The sequence below is a fragment of the Vigna umbellata genome, chromosome 8, assembly GCF_029865625.1.
Source record: "Vigna umbellata cultivar VRB3 chromosome 8, Vumbellata_1.0, whole genome shotgun sequence".
Lineage (NCBI taxonomy): Eukaryota > Viridiplantae > Streptophyta > Magnoliopsida > Fabales > Fabaceae > Vigna > Vigna umbellata.
In genome coordinates this window covers 37,732,885-37,756,266 of record NC_142172.1, presented here as the reverse complement: position 1 = coordinate 37,756,266, position 23,382 = coordinate 37,732,885, and the positions used below count along the sequence as shown (strand labels likewise).

Here is a 23,382-nt window from a genome sequence, read left to right as displayed (position 1 = left end):
TAGTTAGGGTACAATAGTATATAACTCAGCACTGCCAGTCTGGCAGTCAGTTAACCATAGCTACCTGTTAGGATTAGGCTAAACAATGCCATCTGACAGCATTTACTCCAATACTCAACATACTTGATTCTGAGAATAAAAGTATTGTAGTCTGGCTGCATCCTTGCCTTGATGACATAAGTTTATTTCATATAAAAAATTTTAAGCCAATTTTGTAAAACTAAGCAACATTCAAGGAGGTAAAAGATATAGAGGAAGCAAGGAAAAATCTATGGTATACATGTCTGCCATCTTCCACTTTTCCCTTCCTCTTCCATCCTTGCATATCTTGTTCAAAGCTCTGTGTTGTTGTAGTTATTAGTTCCATTTGGGCCCAAAACCTGTTACCAGAAATAATGGGGTTTTTTCTCTTGGGCTTGTTATGTGCAGCCTCTTAGGTTTGTAGCCCTTAAATTAGTGAAATGCTATGCAGGAATCAAGCTCCCCCTATTATTATTATTATTTAGTATTAGCCAAAGCGTATGTACCATTACTATTTTAGTAACTTTGTTTAAAAGGGAAAATTTGCCAGTAATTTGAAACAAAAAATAGGAAACTTTTTTTTCCTTGAAAACTAGAATGTGGCTGAATGCATTTGCACTGTTTGGATAAACTTTTCAACAAACACATGTAGGAAAAGAAAATTAGAAGGTAAAATGATTGAACTTTTCCCATAAATAAAACCTTGAAAAATTTGTCGCATTTAACTTCTTTAAAAATGTTGATTTTAGCTTATGATGCATAAATTAAATTTAACTCATGATTGAAGCTTGATTCTATTGTAGATATTTTAATAGTGTGGCATATTAGTTAGATAGTTAGTGAGATGTTAACTTTTGTAGTAGTACTATAAATAGGCATGATGTATTGTGATACATATATACATAAGAAATAAAATTTCCCTTTACTTCTCTGTTTTTTTTTTTTTTTTTTTGAGTTTGACTTGTATTTAATCCTTCTCCGAGATATATTTAAGTCATTACAGGTTATGGGGAAAACATAGCAAACAAAAAAAATACAATATATACTAACAGATGAATAGAAAATGCAGAACTATAATTACAATGCAAAAATAAGGAAAATAATGATAACAATTAATAATAATAGCAAGTTTAGAAATTTAAATAACAATAAGTTCAGAGAAATATCCAACGTAGTTGAACAGCCTTTCTTATAGATGTTGAGGGGTTTCAGTTTTATAGAGAAGGAGTATTGAGAAGAAAAGGATAAGAAACGAGAAAGAAGAAAAAAACAGCAAGAACCTTGTAGTTTGGGCCAGGGGTTGTGCTGTGAGAAGGGGGATAGGTGGTGGTCCGGCAGTGGGTGATGGTGATGGAAAAGGCCGTAGGCTGGAGCAGAATAAGTTGCATACGGTAGAGGAATAGGTTGCATTCAGTAGCAGTGTCACTGGTGGTTGACTGCACTGGCTACTGTAGCTGAACTGGTTTGCTTTTTGGTCTATGGTGGTTCACGAAGGTTAGCTTAGTTCTTTTTTCTCTTAATTTTGGGTTGGGTTTGGGTTTTTTTTCCTAACATTGTCATAACTTGTCTCACCCTCATAATATAACAAAAGGCCAATGTGTTCCTATCATAACACTTCATAATCAATTCAAAACTATATTCTGGAATATGTAATCTGAGTTTTGGGTTATGCAATCTATAATTATCCAAAATATATTCATGTAATCTGGAATTACATAATCCTATTTTGGTTGACACAACCTGGAATATGGTTCCGGTTTACCAAATTTGAAACCATATTCTTAATCCAGAACGTAATCTGAATGTTCCAGAGTTACATAGTCTGAAGTATAGTCCAGATATATTATTACAAGTGTATAGTAATCCTTTTTTGTAGTATGAGGGTGGGAGAAAAAACTATGGAGATCTCAGAAGAAATACCCCCAACTTGTTTTCGTTTTTAAATCTATTGTGTTGGTCAGGTCACAGGTCCCACAATAGTTTCAAAAAGAGGATTTTGCCTCAGGTCTAGGTTAGATTGCTCCAACCAATACTTCTTCCTTTCTAAAGAGGCGCGGGCCTGCAATGTGGGACTGGGGCATAATTTTCCCCAGGACTTCTCAACAGCATCTTTCTGCAATCTCCAAAGCAGCCACAATGGAAAGCCATGGAAATTCTGCATTGCTAGCACCATGTTATGGCGGCTGGTGATAAATCCACCACTGATGTTAGAAAGTATAATTTTGAAAGCTTGCATTCCTCATAATTCAATACTTTCTTTGACAGACTCTGGTTATTGAGTTCTTTATAGAATTTTGCCACATGGTGGTATTTGAATTATACACTATCATATATTGGCGTATTTTGGGGATCTTTGATAATTGTTCAGAACAGATTGGTTGACTTTGTTGTCCTATGTAATCTTGATATTGACCGGGTGATCTTTTGTTGCAGATGGTTAGATTATTTCTGCTGCATATTTAAGTGAATTTGAAAGATACTTGTGTATATGATTTCTTAAAAAAATATTGAAAAAATGGAGGAATAATATTGCAAAAATAATATTGGGTTTTGGATACTAGTTTTCTGTGGTGTATTGTTTCAATTCCTTTTCAATACACAATATTCATTGATTTTTCAGGTTGTCCGCTTCCGATTTTTGGAGAAACCCAAAGTGGATGAATTCAGTCTTGAGCTGTAAGTTTCATTTGTACATACACGTAATTTTGTATATTAATTAATATGTTGAGTTTCATGTCCTAGTTAAAAAAAATTGTTTGCACGAATTACCATGCAACCTTGATTTGATTGTGCCCTTTTTCCCTGATCAAGTTTTGTTGGTGGACCTTTCTTGCAATTAAATTATATTTGATGATACGTATACATTCTGTGATCATCTAGGTCAAAGCTTCACACATACGATGATGTTGTTATGAAGGTTGCTCAACATCTTGGCTTGAGTGATTCTTCTAAAATCAGACTTACGTCTCACAACTGCTACTCCCAACAACCTAAAGCACAGCCTATAAAGTATCAAGGAGTTGAAAATTTGTCTGACATGCTGATTCACCTCAATCAGGTATTATTGCAAGTCCAAATCATTCTAGATAAAAATAATTTAAAATCCTTGCAATTTGCAAGACTTCCAAATGGCTGTCTATTTTACTTGTGCTCCTGGTATCATGAATTATTTTCTTTTGTTTTTGTTTTTTTTTTGTAGATTTCTGATATACTGTACTATGAAATATTGGATATCCCTCTGCCAGAATTGCAATGCATAAAAACTCTTAAAATTGCTTTCCATGTTGCTAAGAAAGATGAAGTGAGTATTTTTAGGGGTTTTATTCTCCTTTTTCAATATACTGTGTTATATTAAGATTTATACATCTAATGAGAGTTATAATTTCTCAGGTGGTCCTTTCTACTGTTAGATTACCAAAACAGAGTACAGTGGAAGATGTACTGAATGATATTAAGTCAAAGGTAAACAATATAATTAAAGTTGATATATTATCGTGTAAGCTGCTTTTTTTTACTGTGACTTAAAGATATATTATGCCCCGTTCAACTATTTTGATTTCATAATGAGTGTGAAGGTTGTCAAACTTAATAGTTAACTAAAACTCAATTTGTAGATTCAAGTTGTAAACTCATAAGAGTTTACTTAATTTAAAAAATATTAAAAATTCTATTACTGACATATGTGTAGCATACTATTCTTAATACAACAGTATTCAACCTAATGAGCATTGAGTTTGATTGACTTATGTTGAGTTTGATCTAAATGCTCAAATTACCCAACTGTAAGTATTTAAATTGGTTGGGTCGATTTGAATTCTTGGTGTTCATACTTCTGAACATCTCCAATGTAGGCGACAAAAATCTTGGTAACAAGTTGGATACTTAAGGGAACAACAAGTTGACATTTGGGGTCAAGAATCAAAAGTGGGATGGTCTAGTGATTAGGAGAAAAGGTTGAGACGGACATGTACTGATGCACTGGATTGTCCAATTTTTGAAGAAGATCTTTATTTCGAGGGGGAGACAATCTTTTCGGTTGCAGGGAAGAGGAGCAAACACATTTTCGTTTGGGTAATCATGCACAGTAGGTTTAGCCTAATCAACCCTAAAAAACTGGTATGTATGATTGTTCCCACCTATATGTTGTATTTTGGTATTATCTCTAGTGATGTTTGACTTTCCAATACACCTCTCACATCCAGTTGGCTTGATACATGGATAACATGGTAAGTGACCCTTTTAAGGGATCTATGATAGACTCTAATACCATCTTTCAAAGTGGGATTAATCTAACTCAACCTTAGAAAATTGGCTTGAAGACTAAGAGGAAGTCATCCCTGTGTATGGTGAAGTGGTGGAATAAAGATGGAAGGAACACCCAGCAACCATGGAGGTTTGGGTTTCATGCAAGATTGTCAACCCACAACCGCAATAATCAGTTTATCAAATATAATTCTTGTTGGGGAGGAATGAACTTATCGTTTGAGAAAGAATTTGACTCTTGAGATTGAGGACAATTCTGGTCTATGTATAATAGGTATGGTTCTGATGGAAAATAAGAACATTCAAATTCTCAGAATCTAATTTGAAAATAATTTACTGAATTCCTAAGTTAGACAATATCTTTGATACACCTTGTATACTTGATACACCTTGTTTACTGAACTAAGATAGCCTTATTGTCTTTGTGATGAGAGACTGTTTGATAGTGCGAGAAGGGTGTTTCCTTTATCTAATAAAATGCTGTCATTGTCCTTTAGATTAGTTCATATTGTTGTTATTGACTGGATTTAACTATCCTCTTGTCTATTTGAAGCATTCGTTTGAAGTATTTGTCGACCTCTTGTATTTTATGCTACATGAAATGTAATGGAATTAATATTATGTTGACAAATAGGTGGATTTATCTCATCCTGATGCACAACTAAGATTGCTTGAAGTTTTCTATCACAAGATATACAAGGTGCTGAATCATACACTTTTGTTTTCTTTGTTCAAATGCTAGTCTTACAAGCATGATTTCCTTAAGTTGACTAATTTTATTGGCGTTCAATGCGATGAGGGGAAAAATCAATTGATCTGTATCACTCATTTGCACTAATGCAATATAGCCTTATTGTTGACAGTTGTTATCAAAATTTGTATAATACTATTATCCTATTAATTACTGGCTTGTCACTCATTTTGTTTTGAAATTAGATTTCACATTACTGATATTTCTCAATATTTATGTGAATGAAGTTTGACTGAAATATCCATTTCGAAGCAATTTATATGCAGGATAAGGAAAATTTATTGGCATATAATTTGTTTTGTTTTTTGGGTGTAAAAACTAATAATTTTGTTTGACATTTGTTAAGTGCTGCTTTATTTATGAAGAAGTTTCAAACTGGATAGCTGTAAAACTAATAAACCTTTTGCAGATTTTCTCGCCGAGTGAGACAATTGAGAATATTAGTGATGAATATTGGAAGTTAAGAGCAGAGGAGGTAAAGATTTGTTACCTTTATTATATTTATTTTTATAATTAGTATTCAAATACAACATCTCGATTGGGGAGATACTATTTTGGATGCGATAGACATTGTTTTAGTTCTTGTCATCCTTCACTTGTTTGAAGAGAATGTGTTGATATTGAAAAATGTGTAGACAATAGACATGTGACATGTATTTGTAAACAAAAAGATTGGGATGTCGCATGATTGTCATGTTTGAGTATGTCATGGTCCTTTTCCTTGAATATCTACGGCCTTTTGGATTTTCCCATGAAAAACCCTCCTGGCCATATCTCTTTAATATTGAAATAATAAAGTTTAAAAACGATTTTAGTCTCTCAAATTTGGGTCATTTTGTCCCTCAAATTAAAAATTGTCTCTCTAGTCCCTGCAGTTCAGAATTTGTCTTTTAGCCCCTCTTTGGAGACATTGTTAGAGACATGATATATGGTAGTTTTTGAATTTGCAATTCGTGATGGTTTTTAACCACTGTAATTTAGTTTTCTAATTTAATCATGAAATACGATATACGGCAGTTGTTAAAGCTCGAAATAAATTAAAGAAAAAAGAAAAATAGAAGCATGGGCACGTATCCTTCTTATTTAGTCCAAAAATCCTCAGTGTGATCATTTGTCGGTCCAATTAAACTGACTGCCAGGTGAAGGCAAGTAATTGAAAGAATTCTGATCAGAGCGATCCTGGAATTCCCTACAACCCAAGGGAGATGGATAAAATTTACCTCTATATTGATGACAGCCAAGCACAACAGTAAAATCACCTATAAAGGACCATGGAGCTGAAATCTGAGAGATTAGAGAGAACTTGCCACAAATCTCTTCTAGCTAAATAGCTGCTGACACACAAATATCCTATAAGACATGCTTAAAAGAAAGAGAAACTTGTTGTGTAGAAGAACTAAGGACGGCTGAATTAATATCTTTACCACTGTAACACCCATGAGATGGAAGATCTTTTTGTTTTGTACAAAGAACTTAAGATGTAAGGATTCCCAAAACTGAAGAGTGATATGAATCTTTATAAGAGGTTCAGCCACAAGATGAAAATCTGGTTTATGAAGAAGACAGATTATTAACTATCCTCTTTGCTCTAGGTTGAGCCAGACCTTTTATGTTTCATAATAGGTATTTCATCATAAGATAACAAAAAATCAGTCTAAAAGGATTTCATTGTTCTAACTATCAGAGTCCATTTTGGACTAAGTTCTTGGACCAAGACTGGCGTCTCTTTGCCCAGATAATAACACCAGTGGTGGTTTTGAAACAGAAATGCAACAGCCTTTCTAATATTTATTTCAGGAATTTTAAGAGTTATCTTTTCTTCATCATTTTGAATTTCTTATTTTACATTATAAAAAAAATTAGCTGTGATTTGTGTCAAGATAGATTTACCTTACGAGCGTTTTAAGAAATTAAAAATTTTTATCCTTACTTTAGATTTCATTGATGTTTAAGCTTTTGCAGTTCCATTAATTCTATTTTCAAAACTCCACAGAGTTCAGTTTTCATTTTGTAATAGTCCACAAAGTATAGTAGTCGTGCCGCTGTCACAATCCTGCCTTGTTAGTTTGTTATCAGCCACACTGCACAACTATGCAGGAATGACTGTAAATTTGTAATTATGTCCTTTTGTTATTGTAGCATGCTGTGAATTTTTTAGTGCATGATTCCTCTTCATTTTGGTTTCTTGTTACGAATATAATATTCTTTTGTAATATTGAAGATTCCTGAAGAAGAGAGAATTCTTGGTCCTCTTGATCTGTTGATTCATGTTTATCATTTCTTTGAAGACACTTCTCATAAGTATTTGGTAAGATCAAATATCTGGTATTATTATAATTTCTCACTTCTTTTTCCGTCCAAATATAATTTTTTCCTGTAATTGAATCATATTTCTGCTTTGATACATTTTTTTTACAAACACTTTTTTCTCGATTCTGTGTGGGTGGATTGAAACATGTAGAATTTGCAGAAAATTCAGAATTTTGGGGATCCTTTTCTATTTGTTATCCGTGGGGGTGAGACATTAGCTGATGTCAAATTGCGGATACAGAAAAAGCTTCAAGTTCCAGATGCGGAGTTTTCAAGCGTATGTATGAATGTGTTATTTTATTTTTGGCATTTTAAAGCTTGGTCAACTTTTTTGGGACATTAACGAATATGTACAAAGTTCGATTTGTTTTTCTGCTTGTAGTTAAACTACCGTCCTGCTTCCATTACTTCTCTGCATGTAGAGTTGACAAGGTTTTATTTCATGATTGATGTATTTGTTCCCATGTTGTTTGTCTTTCCAGTGGAAGTTTGCATTTGTGTTACATGGTCGTCCTGAATACCTACAAGATTCTGATATTGTCTGTGCTCGGTTTCAGGTCTGTCAATATTCTCTTATGTGATTTTTCATTTTGGTTGTGAATGTACGAGTTTGAGGCTGTCAATGGAATTTGTTTAGGCATATTGTTTGATTTCTACATGATTAAGTTAATACAAATTTGAATTGTTTGTTTGTTTAGAGAAGGGATATTTTTGGTTCTTGGGAGCAATATCTTGGTCTGGAACACACTGTCAATGCTCCAAAAAGGTCTTACGCAGTTAACCAGGTAAATGTTGGGGAGTGGCTTCTTTCTGTCTTTTGGGAGATTCCCCAATGTAGCTGTGTGGATGGTATATGCACTAAGTCTTAAAAAGAAACCAAAATGTGGATCTAGCATGCAGTCATTCAAAATTTAGGGTAGTTAAAATAATAAAATATTTACAATTTATATACAAAAAGAAAAAGTTATTACTTCTATGCATGGTTATTTGAGTATATTCTGTTACCTCTATCCTCTAAGAAAATATACAACATAGAAATAGACTTATTTGAGAATAGTTCAGTTAGTTAAACTGTGAGAGCAATCTAGAAAATATAATAGAGAAAAGCGCACGGAAGAAGGCAAGCTATATGTTCTAAAATTACTTTTTCAGTCTCACCCTTAAACTCTAACATGACTATAGACATACCTCAAGCTCATCTTTTTAGAGGAGCTAATTCTCAAATTAAGTAGATAGGAAGTTTAGAATCATACGGTTTCACCAATATAGATGTACCCAAGGTATATGCAATGTAAGATCGAGCAAGGTGAAACTAAGGATCACATTAAATCACATGTTCCATGGTTTAGTTATCTTGGATCCGTTTGCGAAGTGACGGGGATATTAATAAGAATGTTAAACAAGATGCAAGGTGGGTGAATGAAATTGTGTAATAAATAGTTCATTATGAACATGAGGGAAAGTTAAACCAATCTTGTGACTTGACACATATGCCAATGATTGAAACTTTTAATAGGATTAAGCTAGTTGCCATTGCAAACTTGTTATTATGGCGGTATCTTTAGGTGTTTTGTGAAAAATACTTAAAAGAAATGATAGTTTGATACACATAAATTTTTTATATTTATATGATACTACTCTTTTTTATTTTTTATTTTCTTTATTTTTGAAGAATTATAAAAATTCACTATTTTATAATCATTTTGTCGTTGTTACGTGTGTCATGATAGTACTCAATACTGAAAGACAGAATTACATATCTTCTAAAATAAACAATATAAGATAATGTTAATCTTTAATACAGAGACGAGTCTTTAGTTCCTATAGCTCCATGATATATCTTTTCTCTCACTAAAACATTCATAGATGAATTTTATTTTACATTTATATCTACAACTTTTGATAATACAATTGGAAAGAAAAGAAATTATCGCATTTGCACTGGATATCCAAATGCAACACCGGCTGCATACAAGTCACTGAAAATAATTTTATGTGCAGGTTCCAGCTGTCTACAACGATCATTTCTCAAATATCCAGAACCGTCACGCAATTGAGAAGCCTGTAAAAATCTACAACTAATCAATCTATGAATCAGTATATAACACCTTATGGCAGTGACACTTACAGTTTTATGAAGTGATGACAGAAGTGTAGATTCAATCTTTGTCAATTTGTAGCTTCATCATTACTTAGGGGGATAGGTGTATAGCTTGATCTGTCTTTCCTGGTAGTTAAAACTCAATAACTCCTCGTCTCTTTGGTTTTAATTCCTTTGTAAATAATAAATAATAAGATTTTGGGTTGGATTTTTGTCTTTGAATTATAGCTATACTTAATTTCTGGGCCTTCTATTACATTACAGGCTTGTTACTGTATACAACTACACTTTAAACTGATATGTTTAAACTCACCTGCAACATTTTTCAACAAACTAACTTCACCCCTTGATGAATAGTTTAATTTATTTTCACCCAAAACCTTTCTAAGAAAAGATAAAGTATTAACTCTTAATGCAATTTTTTTAAGATAAAAGAGTAGTTTTAACATAATTTATGACAGGTAAGTTTTCCATGTTTTCTATCAGAATTCTATTCAACATACACTATAATAACCTTTCACGAAACAAGTTTATTTATTTTACGTTTAAAATCTATTTCCAAATTCTTTATAACTTTCACATGAGAAGCTATTTTTGTCCAACGAATTAAACAATACAAACAAAACATGTTCAATTACAATAATGGCAATGGCATTTTAGAAGAACGGTTGAAAATGTCTTTTTTTTTTTATATATATATATATATATATATATATATATATATATATATATATATATATATATATATATATATATACTGTCATTTTTCTTAAATAAAAAAAAATGCATATCAGCATATCAAATCAGACTACACAATCTATAATTAATGTATGTAAACATGTTTCAACTTTCTTGAACTCAAGATATCTCCTTGGTAATATTTATACGTCCAATGCCTCGTGTTTTAAAATTTACTAATAGGAATAATCTTTTTTCAACTATGCCCTTTCCTACAAAAAAAAAAAACAAATATGTATATGAATCAATTATTTTACAACATGTTTAAAACAAATATGTAAAAAATGAAAAGTATTTGATAGCAGAAAATAAAATATAATACAATATGATTCGTTATTTTTAAAAATTATTTTTCGATTCACTTTCTTCAATCAAACAACTTTATCTTCTATTTAGTCGAAGTTATTTTCATCCTTAAATAAAACAATTTCATATTAATATCCTAATTTAATAAATTTACACTACTAACTATACTATTACACTCTAGGTATTAAGCAATAGACCATTACATAAACACTTCATGCATCTTAATGATACATTTTTCAAAAATATATAAAGTTTTCCAACAAGAGTCAATACAATATAAAATTATATACATATGTATCAACTTGTCTTGCTCTAACTATCAAACAATATCACTATTTCACGACCCTCCTACCTGTACAATCTTTATGTATAACATTAGATAAACCACGACCAAACACATAAAGAGACATATAAATGAATCAAATGATTAGTACAAGCAATTATATATAACTATTTCATTTAAAGATATACAATTATATTTACAAACTATAGCGATTATCTTTGGATGACTTTTCGTATATTAATTCAAACTTTAAAGATTTTACACTTGTTGTAAGGATTAATAGATTTTGGTTTCTAATATCATGACTTTACCCTATCTTCCTACTTGACAATATTAGCTCACCTATAATAAACCAGAAAAGTTATATTTCAAACTAATTTCCGTCATAAAAATTTTCATCAACTCTTATTAATAAATATTTTTCTTTTTGTGAGTTAATGTACTTTTGATATATGTTAAAGTTAAATTATAATTTTGTTTCTTTTTTCTTAATACTGTGTAATTTAAACCTATTTGTACTTTTTCAATTTGTATTTTGAAAAAAAAGAGTTTAATACCGAATTTTGTATTAATTTATTTTTTTATATTTATATTTTGATTGACTAACTATTTTTAATAATTATTCAGGTAAATATATTTCTAACGTTTAATTGGTTAAATATATATATATATATATATATATATATATATTGAAATAGCTGAAAAATGAAATCACATATTAAAAATAAAAAAGGCTAAAGCTATAATTTAGGCTATTTTTAGAAAAGAAAATTGTATATGTACACCTTTTACTTTTTCTATACCTATCCAACATCTATTAAAAGCTAATATTTTTAATTTTTTTAATTGTTCTTAAATTAATTTTTATTTAAAAATATAATCTTGGTTAGTGTTAAATAAATGTAAAGTAAATAAATGCAGATACTTCTTCACCCTTTTAAATAAGCTTACTTGACTGAATATAGTTATCCGTTCAAACACGAGGGCAAGGGAAAAGAACAAAAAGCATCACACCAGATGGATTCATGATTTAACGGTACGTTGGTTGCATAAAAGGATTTAAAATCTTGTCTGTCTCACTTTCAAACGAATGGTACAAGACAACAAGACAGTTTCTCTCCCTTTCCCAGATCTACTTACCATGTTATTCTGTTCTGTCACTCACCATTTGATGGTTTAACTCTACTCACCCCTCACCGCAACATAACTTATTATGCACCTTCCTCCTCTCTCTTCTTCTTCTACTTCACTGTGCCAAGTTGAAACTTTAAGCGAAACCAACCCCCCATTTCCCATTTGGTGATAATCGATCAATGGAGTTCACTGAATCTTACAAGCAAACGGGTCCCTGTTGTTTCTCTCCCAATGCTCGCTTTATCGCCGTCGCCGTTGATTACCGCCTCGTCATTCGGGAGACCATTTCCTTCAAGGTTTTGTTTTTTGTTACCCCTTTAACAACACTGCTTCAATTTTCAATCTTTATTCTGTGGCTGCAGTCTTTGGAGTTTTGAATTTCTGGAACTTAGGTTTTTGGGACACTTATCGGAGACCCAGTTTATGAATTTCAACTTTTGGGAACTTGGGACTCGTGGCAAGGAACGGGATCTGGGGGTTTTCTTTTGTTTTTATGGTTTGTTGGTTATTCTGTTTCATGCACGAGTATGAAAAAAAACATTTTTTTTATAGTTTTGCATGTGCATATTTCTGATGAGTGGAGTTTTGGTAATGGGTTTCTTTTAGAGGCAAAACGTGACGGTTCTTTCTTCGGTACTTAGATTTGTAGGAAAATAAAAGGGGGTGATGTCCAGTGGAGCGTGGTGATTTCTGTATAAAGAAGTTGTTGTTTTTACTTGAACTCAACTACACACTAGCTATCGTGAAAATTGATGTTTTAGATTTTCATACCGGTATCAGAATTTTTACAGACACATGAGGCAGTTTAATAGTGTCTTTGAAAAATTCAGGCTTAGGAAGAGAAGCACTAAATTTGACCGTAAAATGATTGTATGGAGGTAGGTAGACTTTAAATTCCAGAGCTTTTTAACACTTCATTGCGATGGTTCCTGCTCTTTGGATCCAAATTCCAAGATGGACTGAATGAACCGTGCGTCTGAATTAAGGGATAGTATAAGTTTAAATGTAACTTGGGAACACATATAGTAGTATGCCATATTTCCTAGTAGTTTATGAGGAATAAAATTTTCAGTCTTCCAAAACCATAAATCAGTCAGCTCGTAATCAAATTATTCACCTTGATTGTTGTTATGTCTAACTGTACTTCACCCGGGCTTACCATATGCTCTTTCTATTCTAAATTGTAATTGTGATGTGAGTGCATTTGTTGCTGTTTCTCGACTTGATTAATGATACGCCTTTCATACTGTCTAGAGATTTAGTTAAAATTGAGTATTAAACCGAGTACAAGATCACCATATATGAGTTGTTTTTGTAATGTTGAATTAAACTTAAACTCATTTTTTAAGATGGTTTGGAGTTTATCCAAAATAAGTTTGTTAAACATATTGTGTCACTCATTATCGATCACTCACAAATATCTTGTTCAGACGGGGTTGTGTAAGAGATTCCACATTATGTACATATATAACTAAAATACAATATATAAGTAGGTGCAATAGGCTTGTAAAATTAAACTAGATTTAAACCTACATTCTAAGGACTACTTAATGCATTAAAGTACAAGCTTATTCTTGAAAAAAGAAATATATACGGATTGTTTATCAATGATGTATACTAAAAAGCATGGGTACAGAGACACTCAAAGAGTTTCTTTGGGACTATTCTCTTGGTTTTGATGTGATCTATTCTAGTTATGCACTTTGGTGTTAAGTGCATTTCCTCGTAACTCACTGATTATGATGTTTTATTCTAGCTATCAGCCTCAGTTCATGGTTTACAATCATTCTTTTCGGTGCATGCAGGTTGTGCAGTTGTTTTCATGCTTGGACAAAATTAGCTATATTGAATGGGCCCTTGATTCAGAATATATTCTTTGTGGTCTTTACAAAAAGCCAATGATTCAGGCTTGGTCACTAACCCAACCAGAATGGACATGCAAGATAGATGAAGGACCTGCTGGTATTGCATATGCGAGGTGGAGTCCAGATAGCCGCCACATACTCACCACTTCTGATTTCCAGTTGCGTTTGACTGTTTGGTCATTGTTAAATACAGCTTGTGTGCATTTACAGTGGCCAAAGCATGCTTCCAAAGGAGTTTCTTTCACACGAGATGGAAAATTTGCAGCAATATGTACAAGGCGTGATTGCAAGGACTATATAAATCTGTTATCTTGTCACACATGGGAAATAATGGGCAATTTTGCTGTTGACACTCTAGATTTGGCTGATATTGAATGGTCTCCTGATGACAGTGCTATAGTGATATGGGATTCGTCACTTGAGTACAAGGTAACCATTATTTGTTCTATTTTTCTTTTCTATCCCTCTTAACATGTGAAATATTNATGTCTACCCGGACATCCGCTCTGGCCTGGTACTTAAGAAAGTTTGCTGACCGCCCCGGCGTGGCGGAGGTCCGGGCCGAGCTCGACAAGGAGAAGAAGAATGCAGCCTCCCTTCAGTTGACCTTGGAGCAGATGGTCCTTAACCAGGATGAATACGATAAGAAGATCGAACAGTTAGAAGCCGATCTTGAGGAGGCCAAGAGGGAGGCCGCCAAAAGTTTGGCAACCGCCCAGGCCGAACAGGAGCGCTTGGCGGAGGAAGGTCGCCAGCTGAAGGCGGAGGTAGCCCGCCTAAAAGAGGTCGAAACGGATCATGCTAAGACCAACGAGGAGCTCACTCTTGAAGTTACTAAGGCCAAGGAGCAGGTTGCCGAGTTGGAGTCGACCATTATGTTTGAACATGAGGAAGGGTTCAACAAAGCCCTTCGTCAGGTAACTCTGCTGGCGGGCATCCAGGATCCGTTTTCTTTGGGCGTGGATATAGAGAAGGACGTTTTCGACGGCGTCCTTATGGATTTGAATGCGGTTGAAGACGACGGGCCAACTGTAGAGGCGGCATCCGGGAAAAACGTTTAGAATTCTTTTTCTTTTAATTTTTTGGTGTATCTCGTGACCATCCGCCCAACATCTCGGATTGTCCAGAAGTTGGCCGGGCGGTCCTTTTGTAAATTGGCGCGTTTTAGCGTCATTGATTAATACACAGTTGCTTTTTCCTGTTTCGTATATTTTGTGCGCCTTTATTCCTATAAAGAACTTGCTTTAGTACCGGCCCGGCCGGGTGGGATGACGCCCCCTTTTCCCGGGCGGATGTCGACGTTTAGCTTTTAGATGTTTAACTCTCGCTTCGTGGCCCGCCCCCAACCAAGCTGAGTCGTTCTCTTTGGAACGTTGTTGCATCAACTTGGGCTTGGTAGGGCGGACGTCTCTTCACTTCGTCGCCCAACCAAGCTGAGAGTCGTTCTCTTTGGAACGCTCGTTCGCCAGCTTGGAGTTTGGTAGGGCGGACGTCTCTTCACTTCGTCGCCCAACCAAGCTGAGAGTCGTTCTCTTTGGAACGCTCGTTCGCCAGCTTGGAGTTTGGTAGGGCGGACGTCTCTTCACTTCGTCGCCCGACCAAGCTGAGAGTCGTTCTCTTTGGAACGCTCGTTCGCCAGCTTGGAGTTTGGTAGGGCGGACGTCTCTTCACTTCGTCGCCCAACCAAGCTGAGAGTCGTTCTCTTTGGAACGCTCGTTCGCCAGCTTGGAGTTTGGTAGGGCGGACGTCTCTTCACTTCGTCGCCCAACCAAGCTGAGAGTCGTTCTCTTTGGAACGCTCGTTCGCCAGCTTGGAGTTTGGTAGGGCGGACGTCTCTTCACTTCGTCGCCCAACCAAGCTGAGAGTCGTTCTCTTTGGAACGCTCGTTCGCCAGCTTGGAGTTTGGTAGGGCGGACGTCTCTTCACTTCGTCACCCAACCAAGCTGAGAGTCGTTCTCTTTGGAACGCTCGTTCTGAATTAGATGTCTACAAAACAAAGTGAGTTTCATAGGAGAAAATAGAACTTGATTCATTAACCATGGGGGTACATTACATCAAGCCGTGGAAGTTAACTGAAATAAAACTTTAGATGCGTGGCGTTCCAAGTGTTAGGGATGGGACGTCCGTCCATGCGCTCCAGCCTATACGCTCCGTTTCCCAGGGCCTCCATTACTCGGAACGGCCCTTCCCACTTGGCGGCCAGCTTTCCATGAGTTGGGTTTCGGCGGGCGTCTCCCGCTTTTCTCCATACTAGGTCCCCCTCCTGGAAGCTTCTTGGCCGGACCTTGGAGTTGTATTTTCTTTCCACCATGCGCTTGCATGCTTCGGCCCTCAGCGCCGCTCGATCGCGCCGTTCGTCCAGGGAGTCCAACTCGATTCTCAACTCTTGGTCGTTGAGGTTCAGGTCCTCGACTTCTCGCCTCAAGGACGGTTCGCCCAGCTCAACCGGCAACATAGCATCAGTACCATAAGTTAAGTTGAAAGGGGTTTCGCCTGTGGTTCCATGAGGTGTGCATCTATAGGCCCATAGGACCTCGGGCAGTTCGTCCACCCACGCTCCCTTCCTTTCTCCCAAACGCCGCTTGAGTTCCGAAACTATGGTCTTGTTCATTGCTTCGGCTTGACCGTTCGTCTGGGGATGCTCCACGGAGCTGGTAATGTGCTTGATTCCCAATCCTTTGAAGAATTCGGCGAGTTTTTTATCTATAAACTGCCGGCCGTTGTCTGTGATGATGGATCGGGGGAGGCCGAAGCGACATATCAACTTCCAACAGAATTTCTGGACCTGGGCGGCCGTGATGGTCGCCAAGGGCTCGGCCTCTACCCACTTGGTGAAGTAATCCACCGCCACCAAGAGGAACTTCCTCTGCGCTTGCCCTACTGGGAATGGTCCTACGATGTCCATTCCCCATTGGGCGAATGGCCATGGGGAGGATATTGAACGTAAGGCATGTGGCGGAAGATGGGTGTTGTTGGAATGTTCCTGACAGCGAACGCAGCGCTGGACGAACGCTTTTGTGTCCGCCTCCATGGTAGGCCAATAATATCCGGCTCTCAGTAACCGGGCTTTTAACGTTCTCCAGCCTGTGTGGAAACCACAAACGCCGTTGTGTAGCTCGTCCATGACATAGCATGCCTCTTCGTTCCCCAAGCACTTAAGGAGGGGGGAGGAGAATCCTCTTCGGTATAAGTCATCCCCCACAATAAGGTAACGGGCGATTTTCTTGGCTTCGCCCGGACCTACCGTCCGCCCCTCGTCCTGGCGGGTCATGATCTCCCTGATTTCTGCACGCCAGTCCTGCCCTCCATCGGATACCGCCGAGCATTCTACTGAAGGCTGAAGTAGAACCTGCCGCACGACAGTAGTCAACTGTCCCTTTTCCTTTCCCGAACTGAGTTTAGACAGTACGTCCGCCCTCGTGTTTTGTTCTCTGGGAATGTGCTGTATGTCAACTTTATCGAACGCCCTTGCGAGTTCCGCCGCTCGTTGGTAGTATCGTAAAAGGCGCTCCTCTCTGACTTGGAAGTTGCCGTTCATTTGGCCTACCACCAACTCAGAGTCCGTCCGGCAGGTTATCCTCCGCGCCCCCATGTCTTTTGCCAACTCGAGGCCGGCTATCAGGGCCTCATACTCGGCCTGGTTGTTGGATACTTTGAATTTGAATATCAAGGAATGCTCCAGTAAGAACCCGTTGGGGCCTTCAAGAACGATGCCGGCCCCGCTTATCGAACGCCCGGACGCTCCGTCCACGTACAGATTCCAGTCTTCTAGGCCGGATGGGGGTAATTCGGCCGCGAAATCTGCCAAATGTTGGCCTTTAACCGATCCCCTTGGTTCATAGCGCAAGCCGAACTCTGAGAGCTCTACTGCCCATGCCACCATCCGTCCGGCTAGGTCCGGCTTTCTGAGGATTTTGGAGATTGGGAAGTCCGTCCGGACTATCACTTGATAACTTTGAAAGTAAGGGCGAAGCCTTCGGGATGCGTGCAATAAAGCCAAGGCCACCTTCTCTACCCGCTGATACCGGGTTTCTGCATCTAGGAGCGTTCGACTCACGAAGTAAATTAATCTCGCTTGAGGCCGCTCTTGCATCAATACGGCGCTGACGGCCGTTTCAGATACTCCCAAGAAGATATGCAAATCTCCACCCGGAACCGGGCGGTTCATGACCGGTGGGTTACTTAGGATGGCTTTGACGTCTTGGAACGCTCGCTCGCATTCGTCGTCCCATGACGGGCCGGCCCCTTTCTTCAGCTTACGCAGGACCGGCCTCATCCGCTCTGCTAGCTTGGGGATAAATCGGGACAAGGCAGTGAGGCGTCCGACCAGTCTCTGGACTTCCTTAAGGGTGGCCGGACTCTGCATTTTCAGTACCGCGTCACACTTGTCTGGGTTAGCCTCAATCCCCCTTGATGTCAGCATAAAACCCAAGAACTTTCCGGCGGCTACCCCGAACGTACACTTTGCGGGGTTCAAGCGCATGCCGAATTTCCTTACTTGACGAAAAACCTCCTCAAGGTCTTGGATGTGTCCCTCTCCATCTGCCGATCGGACCACCATGTCGTCCACATATACGTCCATGCACCGGCCTATCTGGTCCCGGAAGATTCGATCCATTAGGCGCTGGTATGTCGCCCCCGCATTCTTCAGGCCGAACGGCATAACCTCATAGCAGAAGTTAGCCTTCTCTGTGATGAATGCTGTCTTCTCGATGTCTGGTCCGTACATGGGTATCTGATTATACCCGGAATATGCATCCAGGAAACTCAGCACTCGGTGTCCGGAGGCGCCGTCCACCAGGGCGTCTATGCTGGGTAGGGGATGCGAATCCTTTGGGCAGGCCTTGTTCAGATCCGTGTAGTCGGTACACATGCGCCACTTCCCGCTAGCCTTCTTCACCATGACCACGTTAGCTAGCCATGTGGTGTAGGTGACAGCCCGGACGAATCCGGCTCTCTTCAACTTCTCTACCTCCTCTTCGACCGCCTTGCGCTTCTCCTCGCCCATTCTTCGTTTTTTCTGGGCTATAGGTCGTGCATTCTGGAAAAGCGAGAGCTTGTGGCACATCACCGCCGGATGAATACCTGGCATATCCGCTGCCGTCCACGCAAATAGATCACGGTTCCTCCACAAGAGTGCTCTCAACTCCTTTTCCATTTCGGGGTTCAGCTCCCTGGCGATGAGAGTGGTTTGGGCAGGTTCCTTTCCTATCAGGATAGGTTGGGTTTCTCCCATAGGTTCCAACCGGTCCTCGGTATTCGTCCTAGGATCAAGGTCGGCCATGGCCACCTCCGAGCCGGCCGCCCGTCTTTTTTCCGGGACGGACGTGCAACTTCAACCCTGCCTGCGTAACATTCTCGCGCCGTCTTCTGGTCCGCCCGGACTGTACAAATAGTTCCCTTCTCGGAGGGGTATTTCATTGTGAGGTGGGGGGTAGAGACGATCGCTCCAAAAGCGTTTAAGCACGGCCTTCCGAGCAGCACGTTATACGAGGTGCTCGCCTCTACCAGCAGATACCGGACCCTCTTCTCCTCGCTAGATCGTCCGGTACCCAACCTCGTCCTCAACTCCACATATCCCCTTGTGTCAACTCTTTCTCCTGCAAACCCTACTATCTGCCCATCGTAGGGGACAATGAGATCTTCGGAGATATCCATTTGCAGGAAGGTCTTCCAATAAAGGATGTTGACCGAACTTCCTTGGTCAACCAGAACTTTGCTTATCCCATACCGTGCTATCTCCGCCGTTATGACCATTGGGTCGTCCTGGTCGGGATCAGGGGCGTGAAAGTCCTCGTCCGAGAAGGTAATGGGCGGCATGGAGCGACGCGGCTTGTCAACCAGATGGACGGATTGGAGGGCCCGAACGTGGCGTTTACGGGCGGAAGAAGATGATCCTCCTCCCGCGAATCCCCCGGAAATGGTGTTAATGTGTCCTCTCAAGGGGCGTTCCCGGCTGCGGCTTCGACTTCGGCTCGGGCGCCTTTGGGAGCGGGGTCGTTCCGCTCGGGGATCCCGCGGCTTATCCTTTCGGTAGGCCGGTCTCTGGGCGAGCCGTTCGGTTGACTGCGACGGGCGCTCGTCTCGGACGTACTTCTTAAGTTTTCCCGCCCGGACGAGTTCTTCTATTTTGTCCTTGAGGGTCCGGCATTCTTCAGTGCTGTGACCCATGTTTTTGTGGTAGGAGCAATGTTTGCTCCGGTCAGCGCCCTTCAAAGTTGGGAGTCCCTCATGCTCCACTATCAGTTCTGCACTTAGGGCCTCTCGGAGAATTTTCTCCCTTGAGGCGTTCAAGGGCGTATATTGTTGGAAGCGAGGTCCTTTCTTCTGCTCCCGGGGCCTAAGGCCGAACGTTTTTCCCGTAGAGTTGGCGGGCTTATTACCGTCCGTCCTCTCTCCCCTGGCTTCTTGATTTTCTTTTTTATAGGAGAGCTTCATCTCCTCCACCCTTATTTCATCAGCTGCTCTTTCCCTCAACTCCTCCATTGTTTTGGGTGCTCGCCTGCAGACACTATCTTTGAACGGCCCCGGCTTAAGAGCCGGCAGGATGTAGTGAAGGGCGAGCTCCGGCGTCAGGCTTTTCACTCGCCGGACGGTCTTCTGATACCTGTCCATGAACGTCCGCAAGGTCTCGTCCTTCTCCTGCTTGAGGGTCATTAGTTCGAATACGGTCAGGTCTTGGGTGCTGCTGGCCGCAAATTGTTTGACGAACAGCTGTTTCAATCCGGCAAAATTTTCTATCGAATTAGGGGGGAGGGTGTTGAACCACTCCAATGCCTCGTCCTCCAACGAGAGCGAGAATGCTCTGCACCAGATGGCGTCATTGCCTGTTCGGAACGCCATCGCGTTCGAGAACGTCTGGATATGGGAGGCGGGGTCCGTTGTTCCGTTATACATTTTGAATTGCGGAGCCATGAATTGCTCCGAAATTTGGACATCCATGATGTTTTGAGTGAACGGGAGTAACAAGGTAGACGTCGGTTCCGACTTCACTATCATTCGTCCGTCCTCGGCAGCGCTCTCCGCATGCACCGATTTGGCCTTGCTTCCTTCCGCCTCGGACCCGGTAGGCCTCCAGGTTTTATCATACTCGGTATCGGCGGGCGGACTGTCTTCCGCTCCCGTCTTTTCCTTCCCCTTCCTTTGCTTCCCTCCATCTACCCGCCCGACCTCCTCGGCTATCCGGGCTTCGCAGTCGGCTTTTACGGCGGCCAATTCGTCCTCGTGACGCTGTTGCATCTCTTCCATCTTCTGCTGCAATGCGCGGATCATCTCCACGGGATCGTCTGTGCCCTGGTTTCTTGTGGTCACCATTGAGTTTTTGAAATCACACGGCCCCACGGTGGGCGCCAAATGTTTCGGATGTGTAGGGCTGTGGGGTTCCAAGTCTTCCAAGTCCTCCTATAATCTTGTCTCCTTGGCCGATCCTCTCCTGGCGCTCTGGCTCTCCTCTTGATCCGGAGGGGTGGAGACCTACAAAAGATTCTCCGATGCCAAAGTCAGTTCAGAGCAGTGGCTATTTTTAGTAGTAGCAATAAATGTGCATTCAATGTAACCTATCTACCACTCACCGTGGACCTGTATTTATAGTTTTCGCTATGGGCTTGGGATTAGTGAAAAGTTAATCACGGCCCAAAACGGCCCGATAGCTTCTAATTTCTACTTACCTTTAAACCAGGCTACTTTTCCTTAAGTCATGTTGATTAGTGTTTTGGCGGGCGTGGACGTCCGCCCATGTGAAATGGGCGTCTGCCTCGCGCACACGGAGATCCGCCCATGTGGGTCCGCCCATGCGGGCTCTTTGGTACTGCGTCCAGTTTCGCTTGGCCGTGTCCGCGAAGATCCGCCCATGCGGGATCCGCCCATGTGGGATCCGCCCATGTGGGCTCCTCCGTACGGCGTCCGGTTTTGCTTGGTCGTGTCCGCGAAGATCCGCCCATGCGGGATCCGCCCATGTGATATGGGCGTCCGCCTCGTCCGCATGGAGATCCGCCCAATTAGCTTGGGCGTCCGCCCGCATGGGTCCTTCCGTACGGCGTTCGGCCCTTGCAGATACACAAGCCCCCCAAGTCCTAGTGCACGTAGTGAACGTAGGACTTTAGGTCGCCTAACAGACAAGATTTGACGCAGTGGCTGTTGTGCCGGGCTGCTCTGTGATGGTAGGATTCCTTGTGAGTTCTTCAAAGTTTTTCTTATAAAGAGGTTCGGCCCGGTTGGTAGGTGTTCCTCCCTGCTACATGAAGGTTAGGAGAGTTTATACCGGGTCTAGGTTCAATCTTGGGCCGGCTCTTCGGCGCATGAGCCTCCGGCGTGCCTTTTACGATTGCGCACAGGCATTGTCGTAAGTACGGCGCCTGGCACTTCGGCGCCCCTCGTACGGCGCCCGGCATTGCGGGCGTCTCGATACTTCGGGCGTCCGGCTCTTCAACGCATGAGCCTCCGGCGTGCCTTTTACGATTGCGTACAGGCATTGTCGTAAGTACGGCGCCTGGCACTTCGGCGCCCCTCGTACGGCGCCCGGCATTGCGGGCGTCTCGATACTTCGGGCGTCGTTCGTACGGCGCCTGACACTTCGGCGCCCCTCGTACGGCGCCCGACACTCTCTGGTACAGGAACTAATTTATGTTGATAATGGTTTATATTTTTTATTTCTATCATGCCTAAGGAGTATGTTCTTAGCTGGGATTTTTATTATGTTTAATATTTGTTCACACTTAAGTAGGATAAAGTTTTCTCGTTGTAGTTGTTATAATTTTTATACATAAATATTCATGTATCTTACATCTAAAGAATCCTATTTATTTTTTGAATGAATAAACATTTTACGGTATCAGATATGTATTGTCTCTGTACATAATATCATCAATCTCCCAAATTAACATAAAAGTTCAATCCACATGCATAGAAAAAGTCCATATCTTAAAAATAATGTCCCTATCACCTTACAAGACCAATAGAATTTTTTTTATATGCCAATAAGTGACAAAATTGATGACTCTGATTTTTTTTTTTTATTTCTAACAGGCTCATATTTTAAGGTATCCAAGAGATAAATGTAGAGTTAATGCCAACCCAAATTTTATAATTTTGGAATTCATAAAACACTTAAAGGATCTATCACCTTGTTTATTTGATGAGATGGAAATATTAAATTTCCACCATTTGCTTCAGAGGATAATTAGGAAGGAGTAAAATTTATTTTTAGCGCCCCACTAGAAATTTTCCCTTTTCAATTGTACATTTTATTTTCTTAAAAAAAACAAAATTTATGAAATTTAAAAATAAAAATACTAATTGGTTGCATTTAAAGAGATTAATGGAATAAAAAGTTTAAGTTTTGGGATTACGTTTAATTTTTTAATTAGTAAGAACATATTTCATTATTTATTATTTTACCCTCTCTTGACTCATCCAAATAAAGAAATTAATTTTTTTCTCCATTTTTTTCCTTATTTCTATCCATCCAAACAACTATTTCTCTATTTCAGTTTTAATCCAAAAACAAGCATCAATGATGTCCTAGCTTAGGTAGAAAAAGTATATGTAAATCCTATGGCATTAGAGACTTTTATGTTTTCACGGTTCAATGAGTCTCCATTTCTTCTTCAAA

General features: G+C 39.8%; 3 protein-coding genes across 7 annotated transcripts in view; 2 read left to right on the top strand and 1 right to left on the bottom strand.

Annotated features, from left to right (window-relative positions):
• The window catches only part of LOC124828424 (ubiquitin C-terminal hydrolase 13-like), a 33,577-nt gene extending 23,875 nt beyond the window's left edge, over positions 1–9,702 (top strand). For 2 of the 5 annotated variants that reach the window (XM_088097543.1, XM_088097542.1), the window contains exons 22-32: positions 2,642–2,697; positions 2,902–3,079; positions 3,221–3,322; positions 3,412–3,483; positions 4,919–4,984; positions 5,445–5,510; positions 7,257–7,343; positions 7,497–7,622; positions 7,828–7,902; positions 8,044–8,130; positions 9,347–9,702. In XM_088097543.1, the coding sequence (XP_087953669.1) occupies positions 2,642–2,697; positions 2,902–3,079; positions 3,221–3,322; positions 3,412–3,483; positions 4,919–4,984; positions 5,445–5,510; positions 7,257–7,343; positions 7,497–7,622; positions 7,828–7,902; positions 8,044–8,130; positions 9,347–9,427 (996 nt within the window). In that variant the 3' untranslated portion in view covers positions 9,428–9,702. Of the gene's footprint in view, positions 1–2,641; positions 2,698–2,901; positions 3,080–3,220; positions 3,323–3,411; positions 3,484–3,872; positions 4,559–4,918; positions 4,985–5,444; positions 5,511–7,256; positions 7,344–7,496; positions 7,623–7,827; positions 7,903–8,043; positions 8,131–9,346 lie in introns of those variants that run through there. The other 3 variants (XM_047301710.2, XR_015781735.1, XR_015781734.1) reach the window with 3 other exon arrangements.
• A 2,055-nt stretch (positions 9,703–11,757) lies between these two features.
• LOC148194632 (uncharacterized) lies at positions 11,758–14,833 on the top strand. The gene is made up of 3 exons (XM_088097253.1): positions 11,758–12,203; positions 13,713–14,201; positions 14,300–14,833. Exons 1-3 carry the CDS (start codon positions 12,087–12,089, stop codon positions 14,831–14,833), a joined length of 1,140 nt encoding a protein of 379 aa, XP_087953379.1. The 5' UTR covers positions 11,758–12,086.
• A 4,150-nt stretch (positions 14,834–18,983) lies between these two features.
• LOC148194631 (uncharacterized) lies at positions 18,984–21,086 on the bottom strand. The gene has a single exon (XM_088097252.1). It carries the CDS (start codon positions 21,084–21,086, stop codon positions 18,984–18,986), a length of 2,103 nt encoding a protein of 700 aa, XP_087953378.1.
• Between the last annotated feature and the right edge of the window lie 2,296 nt (positions 21,087–23,382).

What these genes read in the sequence shown, in the direction of transcription:
- LOC148194632 (XM_088097253.1), top strand. Translation starts at nt 12,087, where the DNA reads ATGGAGTTCACTGAATCTTACAAGCAAACGGGTCCCTGTTGTTTCTCT. An exon ending in GGGAGACCATTTCCTTCAAG is followed by an intron (nt 12,204 to 13,712) that starts GTTTTGTTTTTT and finishes CGGTGCATGCAG; the next exon opens with GTTGTGCAGTTGTTTTCATG. An exon ending in ATTCGTCACTTGAGTACAAG is followed by an intron (nt 14,202 to 14,299) that starts GTAACCATTATT and finishes TACTTAAGAAAG; the next exon opens with TTTGCTGACCGCCCCGGCGT.
- LOC148194631 (XM_088097252.1), bottom strand. Translation starts at nt 21,086, where the DNA reads ATGGTGACCACAAGAAACCAGGGCACAGACGATCCCGTGGAGATGATC.